The sequence below is a fragment of the Bos grunniens genome, chromosome 17 (assembly GCF_055505025.1).
Source record: "Bos grunniens cultivar Pamir isolate PY7600 chromosome 17, Bosgru_T2T1.0, whole genome shotgun sequence".
Classification (NCBI taxonomy): Eukaryota; Metazoa; Chordata; class Mammalia; order Artiodactyla; family Bovidae; genus Bos; species Bos grunniens.
Genome location: NC_141181.1, coordinates 40,143,149 through 40,156,159, shown reverse-complemented (window position 1 = coordinate 40,156,159; position 13,011 = coordinate 40,143,149). Strand labels below are relative to the sequence as shown.

The 13,011-nt window shown below is 43.2% G+C and overlaps 1 protein-coding gene across 12 annotated transcripts in view; it reads left to right on the top strand.

Moving 5' to 3' along the window:
* Nucleotides 1–13,011, top strand: part of RAPGEF2 (Rap guanine nucleotide exchange factor 2) — a 273,052-nt gene that overhangs the window by 101,036 nt on the left and 159,005 nt on the right. For all 12 annotated transcript variants that reach the window (XM_086346931.1, XM_086346917.1, XM_086346920.1 and 9 more), the window contains exon 4: nucleotides 9,723–9,806. In XM_086346931.1, coding sequence (XP_086203057.1) covers nucleotides 9,723–9,806 — 84 coding nt within the window. The remainder of the gene's footprint in view (nucleotides 1–9,722; nucleotides 9,807–13,011) is intronic.

Below are 13,011 nucleotides of genomic sequence, written 5' to 3'. Positions count from 1 at the left end.
GTATTCAGTCTGCTTCCTAAAGGGGAACCTGGGACAACACAGCTGCTCACAAAGCCCTTTCATGGGGAGACACTGCCACCCTGTGGACATCTAGGTTATTGTCAAGGACGTTCTTTAACCCTCACTTCATTTTTCTAATTCCTGGTAAATTCAAACTCATGGCTTTGACTTTCAGACACTTTAACACCTCACTTGAGTTAGTGTCTGCTGCTGCTATGTCGCTTCAGTCGTGCCCGATTCTGTGTGACCCCAGAGATGGCAGCCCACCAGGCTCCCCTGTCCCTGGGATTCTCCAGGCAAGAACACTGGAGTGGGTTGCCATTTCCTTCTCCAGAGTTAGTGTCTGTTCAACTATTAATTAACTTATTAATAAAATATCTGAGTGCAAGTTGAGCATCGTCCAGTGTGTCCGTGGAGTTACTGAAGAGTAGAGGAAAGACTTCTGAGATGATGATACTCTGCTTCTTGTGAACAAGTCCAAAGTGGCTGGGAACCCAGCAGAGAGTGACTCACTTTATTTGGAAGGTACTAAAATGTTTCTCAGAGGAAGTGGTCGTTAACCTGGAATTCAAAGGATGAGTAAGGAGTTTACTAGGCTGAAGGTACCCTTTAGGAGCTGGAAGAGCAGGTTTGTTCGAAGGCCCTGAGGCATAGGGGAAGGAAATGGTGTAGGTTGGTGAGTGGCATGCAGTCTGAAGCCCAGGACTTCTTGGGGTTGAGAGCAGAGAGGAAAGGTGTAGGTGACCCTTTCAGAGGTGGTTGTGAGAGAGAGGAAGAGACCAGTGTTCTGTGTCCCTGCTATGCAGGGTGCTTGGTACGTATTGTGTCTTTAAATCAGAGTGATGTTGTGAAGGACTAATATCCCCATTTCACAGTTGAGGAATCAGAGCCTCAGGAGCTGACGTCACCAGGATCACATGGCTGGTGTGACAGAATGTGTGTTCCAAACCTTTGCTCTTTGCAGGGCATCAGACTGCTACTTTTAGGTGCTGGTTGTGGGGGCTTGATCTCGGTTCCCTGAGCAGATGCTGCCAAGATCCTGACCTGTTCCCACAAGCTGCAGCTCCTGGCCCTGCCTGCAGGGGGCCTCCATGCAGGTGGAGGGAGACACCTAGGTTGCTCAGGGATGAGAAATGGATAGAGAAAAGCACGAAACAGAATGAATTAGACGGGGTAAGTATTTTGGAGTGTGGGAATCAGTGAGAAGACCTTATTGAAGAAGTGGTGTTAGAGCCATTCCTTTGGGGTGCAGGGTGACTTAGAAGGTAGGGAGATACCATCTAGGAAGGGGGTTTGTGCTGAGGAGCAGAGGGAAGTGAGGTGGAAAGGGACCAGGTTACACATTCCAAGGCTACACCTGCCCTTCTGGTTTAGCCCAGGAGATGTGGGCACCTAGACTGGTCAGTCGTGATGGCTTTTTAGGGTCCTTCTGTCTGATCACACGGCATAGCGGATCGGTCATTTTATGATGTCCTGTTTATATTTTGCTTGCTTGTTTTGTTTGGCTTGATTCGTTTTCTCTCTGTTGACAGAATCAAAACAGAAGCTCTGCTGAGGGCCTTATCATACCCTGGGCTTTGTGGCTTTCATCTTGTTGGGTGTAGGATGGAAGGTGTTGGAATCAAATCTTTGTCTGTTGGAGTTCTTAGCTCTGTCTAAAACTTCTAGGTCTTCTCTGAGTGTCCATTTTGGTGATCAGAGGGGCCTCTGTAATCTCTAGGTGTCTCTTTTCTACCTGTTACTGGTGATGTAACACTAAAGTTATTTGCAAATGGTCAGTTACTCTGAGATTCAGCTTTTACCATTTCAGCAATCCTTTATGGGACTCCTGAGCTCATAATTTTAAAACATTAAACAACTGGGAAAAATATAAATAACATTGGTGAGTAAAATTAGTTGTATCCACAGTGACTGACGTGAGGTATTTTTTACCCCTGGCCATTTGTTCCTGTTAGGCTTGTAATTATTATTCTACTAGTCAGTCTTCTGTTAGCCAGCTGCGTTGCCACATATGTCTGCAAGCGAGATCTCAGATTCATTTTGCTTCCCTTCTGAGTGTAGACAAGTTGGATGCTGTTACTGCTAAGTAATTTCTTTCTCTTCATTTCTTTTTAAAAAGTAGTCATTACTTGGCAATATAGAGTTCGCGATGACAGGTGCCCTGTGGGAAGGGGCGTGGTTGCAGATGTTGAAGAAAAATGGGTTATGTCTACACTGAAACACTGCCTGCCTGATACATAATTATTATAAATGCAGGAGAGGGCAGGGTATCACAGTGGTTTCTAACGAACTCAGGAGACTTTTCTGGCCAGTTGAGTAAAACAGATTTTATTGGTGGCATCTCACTATGAGAAACTTAAGCGACTCATTCTTTTTGTATTCTTGGTTCTATTCTCTTTTTGTAAGAAAGCCTTCCTCAGTGATCGGTGCAGATAAATAGAAGAAAACACTAGAATGGGAAAGACTAGAGATCTCTTAAAGAAAATTAGAGATACCAAGGGAACATTTCATGCAAAGATGGGCTCAATAAAAGACAGAAATGGTATGGACCTAATAGAAGCAGAAGATATTAAGAAGAGGTGGCAAGAATACACAGAAGAACTATACAAAAAAGATCTTCATGACCCAGATAATCACGATGGTGTGATCACTCACCTAGAGCTAGACATTGTGGAATGCGAAGTCAAGTGGGCCTTAGAAAGCATCACTACGAACAAAGCTAGTGGAGGTGATGGAATTCCAGTTGAGCTGTTTCAGATCCTAAAAGATGACGCTATGAAAGTGCTGCACTCAATATGCCAGCAAATTTGGAAGACTCAGCAGTGGCCACAGGACTGGAAAAGGTCAGTTTTCATTCCAATCCTAAAGAAAGGCAATGCCAAAGAATGCTCAAACTACCGCACAATTGCACTCATCTCACATGCTAGTAAAGTAATGCTCAAAATTCTACAAACCAGGCTTCAGGAATACCTGAACTGTGAGCTTCCAGATGTTCAAGCTGGTTTTAGAAAAGGCAGAGGAACCAGAGGTCAAATTGCCAACATCCGTTGAATCATCGAAAAAGCAAGAGAGTTCCAGAAAAACATCTTCTACTGCTTTATTGACTACACCAAAGCCTTTGACTGTGTGGATCACCACAAATTGTGGAAAATTCTGAAAGAGATGGGAATTCCAGACCTCTTGACCTGCCTCCTGAAAAATCTGTATGCAGGTCAGGAAGCAACAGTTAGAACTGGACATGGAACAACAGACTGGTTCCAAATTGGGAAAGGAGTACATCAAGGCTGTAAATCGTCACCCTGCTTTTTTAACTTCTATGCGGAGTACGTCATGAGAAATGCTGGATTGGATGAAGCACAAGCTGGAATCAAGATTGCTGAGAGAAATATCAGTAACCTCAGATATGCAACTGAGTGCCGAAGAATTGATGCTTTTGAACTGTGGTGTTGGAGAAGACTCTTGAGAGTCCCTTGGACTGCAAGGAGATCCAACCAGTCCATCCTAAAGGAGATCAGTCTTGGGTGTTCATTGGAAGGACTGACGTTGAAGCTGAAACTCCAGTACTTTGGCCAGCTGATACAAAGAGCTGACTCATTTGAAAAGACCCTGATGCTGGGAAAGATTGAGGGCAGGAAGAGAAGGGGATGACAGAGGATGAGATGATTGGATGGCATCACCAACTCAATGGACATATGTTTGGGTAAACTCCGGGAGTTGGTGATGGACAGGGAGGCCTGGCGTGCTGCAGTTCATGGGCTCACAAAGAGTCAGACACAACTGAGCGACTGAACTGATGCAGATGACGCCACCCTTATGGCAGAAAGCGAAGAAGAACTAAAGAGCCTCTTGTTGAAAGTGAAAGAAGAGAGTGGAAAAGTTGGCTTAAAGCTCAACATTCAGAAAACGAAGGATCATGGCATCTGGTCCCATGACTTCATGGGAAATAGATGGGGAAACAGTGGAAACAGTGTCAGACTTTATTTTTCTGGGCTCCAAAATCACTGCAGATGGTGACTGCAGCTATTAAATTAAAAGACGCTTACTCCTTGGAAGGAATGTTATGAGCAACCTAGACAGCATATTCAAAAGCAGAGACATTACTTTGCCAACAAAGGTCTGTCTAGTCAAGGGTATGATTTTTCTAGTAGTCATGTATGGATGTGAGAGTTGGACTATAAAGAAAGCTGAGCGCCAAAGAATTGATGCTTTTGAACTGTGGTTTTGGAGAAGACTCTTGAGAGTCCCTTGGACTGCAAGGAGATCCAACCAGTCCATCCTAAAATTAATCAGTCCTGAATATTCATTGGAAGGAGTGATGCTGAAGCTGAAATTCTGATACTTTGGCCACCTGATGAGAAGAACTGACTCATTTGAAAAGAGCCTGACACTGGGAAGGATTGAGGCCGGGGGGAGAAGGGGACGATAGAGGATGAGATGGTTGGATGGCATCACCGACTCAATGGACATGAGTTTGAGTAAACTTTGGGAATTGGTGATGGACAGGGAGGCCTGGCGTGCTGCAGTCCATGGGGTCGCAACGAGTCGGACAGGACTGAGCGACTGAACTGACTGATAAGATACGAATCTTTAAAAAAGACAACTCAATAATAAAGACATTATCAGCAACATGAATGAGCCTAGAGATCGTCATATTGTGTGAACTAAGAGAATGGCAAATATATGATATCACTTAAATGTAGAATCTAAAAAAGGATACAACACTGCTGTATTTAAAATGGATAACCAACAAGGACCTACTGTATAGCACACGGAACTCTGCTCACTGTTATGTGGCAGCCTAGATGGGAGGAGAGTTTGGGGGAGGATGGTTACACGTGTGTGTGTGTGTGTGTGTGTGTGTGTGTGTGTGTGTGTGTGTGGCTGAGTCTCTTTGCTGTCCACTTGAAGCTATCACAACACTGTTAATAGGCTATTTGTGTGCTCAGTACTTAGTCATGTCCGACTCTTTACAACCCCATGGACTGTAGCCCGCCAGGTTCCTCTGTCCATGGGATTTTACAGGCAAGAATACTAGAGTGGGTTGCCATTTCCTTCTCCTGGTGATCATCCTGACCCAGGGATCTAACCTGTGTCTCCTACATTGGCAGGCAGATTCTTTACCACTGAGCCAAGCTAATGCCATCAGCCATACTCCAATATAAAATAAGTTTTTTGTTTTTGTTTTTTTTAAAAGAGTAAGGACTTCAAAATAAAAATTTTTGCCACTGGTACCCACAAATGTTACAAAAAGTGGTACAAAATGAATTTATCTTCAAAACAGAAATAGAGTTACAGATGTAGAAAAATAAGCTATGGTTACCAGAGGGTAATGGAGGGGAGGGATAAATTGGGAGATTGGTATTGAGATATGCACACTACTGTGTATAAAATAGATAACTTTATGTTTTAAACACACACACGCGTCGCTTAGTTGGTAAAGAATCTGCCTGCAATGAAGGAGATCCTGGTTTGATTCCTGGGTTGGGAAGATCCTCTGGAGAAGGGGAAGGCTACCCACTTCAGTATTCTGGCCTGGAGAATTCCACGGACTGTGTAGCCCATGGGGTCGCAAAGAGTCGGACACGACCGAGCAACTTTCATTTTCACAAATGTATATATTAAAACAGATTCACTTTGTTTTACACCTGAAACCAACAAGCTATTGTAAATCCATATACTCTGATTAATATACTTTAAAAATTTTTTAAAAATCAAGGCATTTTGACTGTCATATTTGGCGTGGCAAGTAGTATGTGCCCACCAAATCCAGTCAAGTGTTGGCAATGGTCATTCTCTGCAAATACCTCCTGCAACAAACACAGCTCTTGTGAGTTAAGATTTGAATTTTTTGGAAAAGGGAGAGAAGCAGCTCATCCATCAGGCAAATGACATTAGAGTAAGTGGGAGAGGTCTAGAGGACCAGTTTCTTATCTTCACGTTTTAAATCTTTGCGCGGCTTTCCTGGCATGAAGCATCAGCCCTATTCGTAGGATAATCGGTGGGTGTTCAGGGGACCAGAGTGTTTACTGTCACAGTATTTTGTCCATTTTGGACGTGGGTTGCTTCTCCATGCGTGTTTTCTGATCAGCACTGGGAAAGCTGAGTTTACAAACCTTGTGTTCATTTTGTCCAGAGTAGTTTTACCTTCTAAATGGACCTATATGGAATAACTAAAAAGCCAGGGAATGTTTGTTATATTGTCTGTGTCATGGTTCATCTGGACCATGGGGACATTTATCGTGCTTCTTCCCTTGATAATAGTTCATCATTTGTGTTTACTGCGTCACGTGCCTAGTCAGTCAGTGGTGATCAGCCTCAATTACCTACTTTTCTAGATCTCATTTCTGTCGACCAGTCTTTTGGTGATAAAGGGAGCTTGTAAGTGCAAGAGCAGAAAAGTTTACAAGATAATTCTTTTTCTTCTTTTTGTTTCAGTGATTTATTACTTGTCGTTAAAAAATTTAAACCATTCTTGCATTTGACAGAACAGAGTTTTACTCGACAGAAATCATAAATTAATAATATATATTGTCACCATATAGGAAGAGAAGTACATTTGCCCTGCCATCCCCCCAAATTAGGTGAGTCGGTGTTAATTGCAAAAGCTCATGACTAAAGACTGGAGAGAAAAAGGTATAAATTATTTTTTGAAGTACTTTATATTTTCATTTGTGAAATCATTTTACTTTGATGGTTTCTTTGTAACTAAACTTGATAGTAATTTTCCTTCATGTTTTCTTGAGGCTTTGCTATTGAGGACTGAGCAGTTGTAAAACAGAGTATGGACTTAGGGGGAAACAGTGAATTGTTGATTTGAGTTAGAAGCAGATAGCAATGAAAACGATTAGGTGATGTTAATTAGTGTTTTAAGTAGCTTATTCAGAATTGTAAATAGCACTTGTGTACGTGCCTGTATGCTAAGTTGCTTCATTCACGTCTGACTCTTTTGCAACCCCATGGACTGTAGCCATGTAGGCTCCTTTGTCCTTGGGATTCCCCAAGCAAGAATACTGGAGTGGGTTAGCATTCCCTTCTCCAGGATCTTCCTGACCCGGGATCGAACCCGCAGTCTTATGTCTCCTGCATTGGCAGGCAGGTTCTTTACCACTAGAGCCACCTGGGAGGTCTTGGTGTCCTTTAAAAACTTTAGAATCTGTTTGCCAAAATAGCAGAAGATTTGGCAGAGGTTGCTGCAGACTGTTCAAGTGTGGTTTGCCAGGATGCAGGTTCCATGCTGTCCTCTCGGGAAAGATGGGTGGGTGTGTACCTCCTTCCAGTGGTTGGAATGTGCTCACGGTGCGGAGGTTTGGAGCGGCCCCCTAGAGTCTGAGATGGGGGCCACGGGCTGGGGTGACCGAGCCACACAGCAGGAAGAGCCTGGTTCCAACACCGCTTGTTACTGTACATGTGAAAGAAATGAACTTTCTCTGCGATTCAGCCACTGCTGTGTTTGGCTTTCTGTTTTCATAGTAAGCTGAGCTCTATCCTGACAAATAAATTTGATAAGCTTGGCTCTTTAAAATACAAAGAACTCAGCACATGGCAAAAAGCACACTAAACAAAGTCAAAGCTGAAGCAGCAACCTGGGGAGAAGGTTGTCACAGCTCATGTCTTCAAACTGATAGTTTTAATAAAGTGCTTCCAGATAAGAAAAAGTCCCACGGCTTGTAGAGCATTGGCTGAAAGTTATGATTTCACAGAAGAAGGAGTGCGTAGGGCTCGTGAACATAAGAAGAAAGGTGCTTTTACAATAATGAGAGGAAAAGTAAAAGTGAACCGAGATACAGTTTTTGTTGAGCAGATTGGCAAAACCCCCAAAGTGTGATAAACAACCAGGTTCAGGGATGGAATGCCCTCACCCCTCGCCTCTCCGCACCCCCTCCGCCCTGCCAGGCTGCCCGGCGAGAGGCCTCTACACAACCTCCGTGCCCTTGGCTGACAAGCCTCACCATCTGGGAGCTACTGGCCCCTCATCCCCTTTGCTCAGATGTGCTCTTTTCAATGAGACCATTGTGCTCTGCTCATTGAGCATTTAAAATTATCACAACCCACTCCTATTTTCCTTGCCTTACACTAACTTATTCCTCAGAGCATGGATTTGTAATTTACTAATTTATTATATTTATTGTTTATTTCTTCTTTTATTTATTTTTTAGCTTTTTGGCCATACCACATGGTATGTGGGTTCTTATTAATAGTTCCCTGACCAGGGATCAAACCCACGCCCCCTGCCTTGGAAGTACGGACTCTTAAGCACTGAATAGCCAGGGAAGTTAAGTGTATTTATTTTTGTGTGTATTGTCCAACCGAAATATAAGCCCCAGGAGGACAGGGATCTTTGTTGCTGTTGTTTCCTGAAGTCCCCTAGGCACCTAGAACAGCCCTCATTGAAAATTTGTTAAATATTTATTACATAAATAGACTCCACTAGCATGGCCTTAGGGAGGTGGTAGGCTCCTGAGTTACTCAGTGCTGCTGTTGCTATCACTTCAGTCGTGTCTGACTCTGTGCGACCCCATAGATGGCTACCCACCACGCTCCCCTGTCCCTGGGATTTTCCAGGCAAGAACACTGGAGTGGGTTGCCATTTCCTTCTCCAATGCATGAAAGTGAAAAGTGAAAGTGAAGTTGCTCAGTCGTGACCTACTCTTCACGACCCCATGGACGGCAGCCTACCAGGCTCCTCCACCCATGGGATTTTCCAGGCAAGAGCACTGGAATGGGTTGCCACTGCCTTCTCCGGAGTTACTCAATAACCACCCGATATTTATCAGAGTTATACTGTCTGTGCCCTTTGACTCAGCAGCTGCACATCTAGTTACTAATCACATTTACTCCTGTAGGTACAAGATCATTCATTACAGTTTTCATTTTATTTTTCAATGATTGCCTACATTAGAAACCACTGAAATGATGGCCAGTAGGGGCTTGCGTGGCTCCCTGGTGGTCATAAATAAGGAATCCCCCTGCAGTGCAGGAGATACAGGAGACTTGGGTTTGATCCCTGGGTCAGGAAGATCCCCTGGAGGAGGGTATGGGCAACCCACTCCAGTATTCTTGCCTGGAGAATCCCATGGACAGAGGAGCCTGGTGGACTACAGTCCATGAGATCACAGAGTGAGATGAGAATGAAGCAACTTAGCACACACGCAGGGACTTGCTTAAGTCAGATAAGCCACGTCTAATAAGAGAGCTGTCTTCTGATGAAAAGACCTCTGCGTCAGCACATAGGAAGGAACAGCGTAGCATATGCCCTCTTTTCTGTATAAAGAAAAGAGGGTGGAGGGAATGAGTGTTTGTCCATCCTTATGTGCATAAGGAAGTTCTAAATGATGCTCACAACTGTGGTAGAGAAATGTAGGGGCTTGGGGGAGATGGCTGGGAAAACTCAGTTCTACTCTTTACCTCTTTGTATTTTTCTTTTTATGAAACAAAATAAAATATTTTCAGCTCAAAAAATTAAAAATAAAACTTGGAATGAAAATGGCACATGCTGTAGGTTTAAATATACTGATAGATATCTTTAGGTTATTTGGCTGTGAAAAATCATTAAAAAAATTATTCCAGTGGTTGAAGACTGGTATTTTAGGTACATGTTTTATGATATTTCATTGTTCTTCAGGATTCTGAGATTAACATGGGTACAGTGTGCTTTGTGTGTTTTTATTTTTATTTCTGTTTGTTGGAGATAATCATCTGATGTTACTGTCTTTTCTTTCCAGTCCTGATGATATTGGGACCTGCTGGTACATCCTTCTCTCCGGTTCCGTGTTCATCAAGGAATCCATGTTTCTTCCACGAAGCAGGTATTCTATAGACGTTCTGGAGTAGATGATCCATAGAGCTTGAAATCCTTTTGCAGAATGAGTATTTTTGCAGAATTCCTCTCTGCTTTAATTTCCTATCCTACTGACTGACACAAAGTAGGGCAGTACCTTGGGGTGCTGGTATGTAAATCTTAAGAAAGGACTCTTCTGTGTTGTACACACTGTTCCAACCTCTGTAACGAAGGGCAAGGGTGAAGAACACATCTGTGATATGCTCCGTGAACCTGGCAGGCTAGTTGAGGTCATGTTTGTTCAGAGGGACTGAAGACTGCCTCTGTAACAGGGAGTCTCCTGCACATCTAACGAGAGGCCGAGGGGGTTCTCATTCCATGTGGGATGAGAAACCCAGCTGGCTGGGGCTGCCCCCAGGCCCCTGTGGTCTCATCTCTGGGACCCTTCCCCTCTCCCAGGCTCTTGCTGTGGCTTTGGCTCCCAGGTACTGACTGTTGATTTGTGACCTGTGTCATTGACATCCGTACCATTTGATGGTTGTGTCTGTGTCTTTTCTTCTGATCTTCAGGCCACAATCTGGGGTGTGGGCTGGGGACAGCTGTTACCTGGTTCCAATCAGCTATAGCCAGAGAGGGTCAGAGCTCCCCAGCCACAAATGCAATTGCCTGTGGGTGGGTTCTGAGGCCTCCTGGGACCACTGAGTTTCAGGAGTTGTTTTTTTCCGCCTGATTGTATATTTTTTACAATTAAATATTTTAATTTTGTCTAAAGATTTTAAAATCTTAACTATCTTTATTTAAAATGACTGAACACATACTTTATTTAAATTTATTAAAGGGTAGCAATCGGTGCCCTTCCAAGCTCCACCTTCTATAACCTAACTCTCTTATAAAACATACTATGATATGTTCTTGATAAGTCATTCTGAATGGATGAGGGGCATGTGAAGAAGGTATTTTACACATTTTTCTAAGAAAGAGTGTGCAGGATAGGGAGAGGAAGTTTTTATTGGCTGGGGGAGGTACAGAGGTGTGGGGATGTGTCGGGGTGGCAGAAAGGAGGGCCAGAGGCACCGCCTCCAATGGGAGCATCCCCCAGCCTCCAGCCTCCCCGCCCTCTTGGTGGCCAGCGTTACTCTCCTGGGAGAATGGCCCATGAGGGAAGGAAGCGCTGTTGCCTGTTCGTTTGTTGTTCTCACAGTGTAACTGATCCCAGTTGTGGGACGTTGAGGGTGCTGATGGGGCCTTGATCGTAACAGAAGTCATAGTTGTAGCGGTATTGCAGTGATGCGAGAACCAGGCTTTGTCAGTCGTGCTTTTTTTTGCCAGGCGTCATTTGGAAAGCTTTATATATAAATCATTTAACTTCATAACTGTCCCTTGAGGTAGGTGTGGTTGTTACCTGCATTTCATAACTGATTTAAATGGCAGTGTAGGCTGGTGGGTGGTCGTCCATCCTGGAATTCTGCCTGGGAGGCCTGGTGTGACCCTGTGAGAGAGCCCTGTCATCCCTGGGATTCTGTTTCCCAAAGAGATAGAGAATTGACTAGAACACTCTTCTCTTTCCTTCAAACATATGACCTACTATCTGCTCCCTTTCTGGGGGCTCTGACTCTATTTCTGAACTTGGAAGTGAGTAGAGGCAAAACATATTTAAGCATTGTTATATGTTAAAAATGAAATGTAATTTTAATGTAAAAAATAATGGTAATTACCGTTTAAATGATCAAAGAGAAGGAAAATATTACCTGAAGTCTCATCCAAGATAGTGATCCTTTAATATTCTAGTCTTTTCCCACTTAGCCTTACATGTATGTGTTCTACATACTTAAGAACATACTTAATAAACAATTTAAGGTCTTGCTAATTTCAATTAAAGAGTATGTATGTGCTTGGCTCATAATGTCAGAAACTCTTTATAAAGGCTTACTCATTATGCATTTTGATGTCTGTTTAATGTTCAGTTATTTGAACTTCCCACAATTTGGTTAATAATTGTAAAGGGTAAGTTTTTGATACCTTTTATTATAAATAATGCTATAATGAATGTGCTTTGAAGTTTATGCATCTTAGAGAGAACCGAGGTTAGCAACTTCATCATTGTGATACCAGGTCTGTTTTATGATTGAAATCTATAGACTGAGTTCCCAGCATGGCAGAGGAACCCCATGGCTGTCTTTCTTGATTGCCAGCCATCGTCAGCTTCAAGTGACAGCTTGTTGTAACTTGTGAAAAGGGAACCGAATGTTCTGAAAACTGCTGTTCTACAAGAAAGAGGACTTGCAGTTCAGACCTATTCCATGAACACATGGGCTCCCATTTCTAATTATTTTCAAAGATGACACAAGTTACTCTTTGGCTGTCAGATGCTGGCGAGTCAGGGCTGTAATGGGATGAGGAGGGACGGTGTTTCCAACTGAGTGACAAGCCAGAGCTATTTATAGGTTGTTTCTTCATGTTGCACCTGGTGGCCTTTGCTGCGTCCAACTTGTTTGTTTCCTCTGGGGATGTTGCCTTAGGAACAGTCCTGAAGGGCCCTCCGCTGGTCCTGCCTTAAAGGTTGACACTGAGTCATAGGCGCTTCCCTGTCCAGCAAACACTGAGGTTTGGCCAGAGCATCCTGTGGACTAGGTGTTAGGAGCAGTCTGGTTTTATAAAACGTCCAGTTCATGGGTGACTCTCTCTGTTTACCATGTTTTTCTCACATTAGCCTGGAAATTGGTTATCAGTAACCTGACCATTCTCTTGAAAGTTTCAACTCATTTTGAAAGTGATTCACCCTAAACAGCTAGTTCTGTATCAAAACACTTTGAACAACATTGTCATATTTTTAACTAATTCTCCTGAAATTGCATTGATACTGCCCAGTGGGTAGGGTGGTGTCCATGAAGAAAATCTGCCGTTTGGCTTCCAGATTTCATGAGCTTTATTGGATTCCTCAGTTGACATTTAGGCCAGCATTTTATGGGTTTATTTTTTATTTTTGTTTTCTTTTTAGACAGATGAGGATTGTTCTTTATTTTGGTTGTTCAAACATGAGTATTGTTCCTTGAGATGTTTAACATTTGTGGAGCTCATGAATTCCTTTGTGGCTGTCAGTGACAACATGCCCACTCTGCCGCACTGTAAACCATGTCAGTAATGAGATGTTGTTTTATGAGTTTCGTTGTAAACCTATTAGATATTTACCAAGTTTTGAAACATGGATATTTGCACAGTGGCTGTCGTATCAC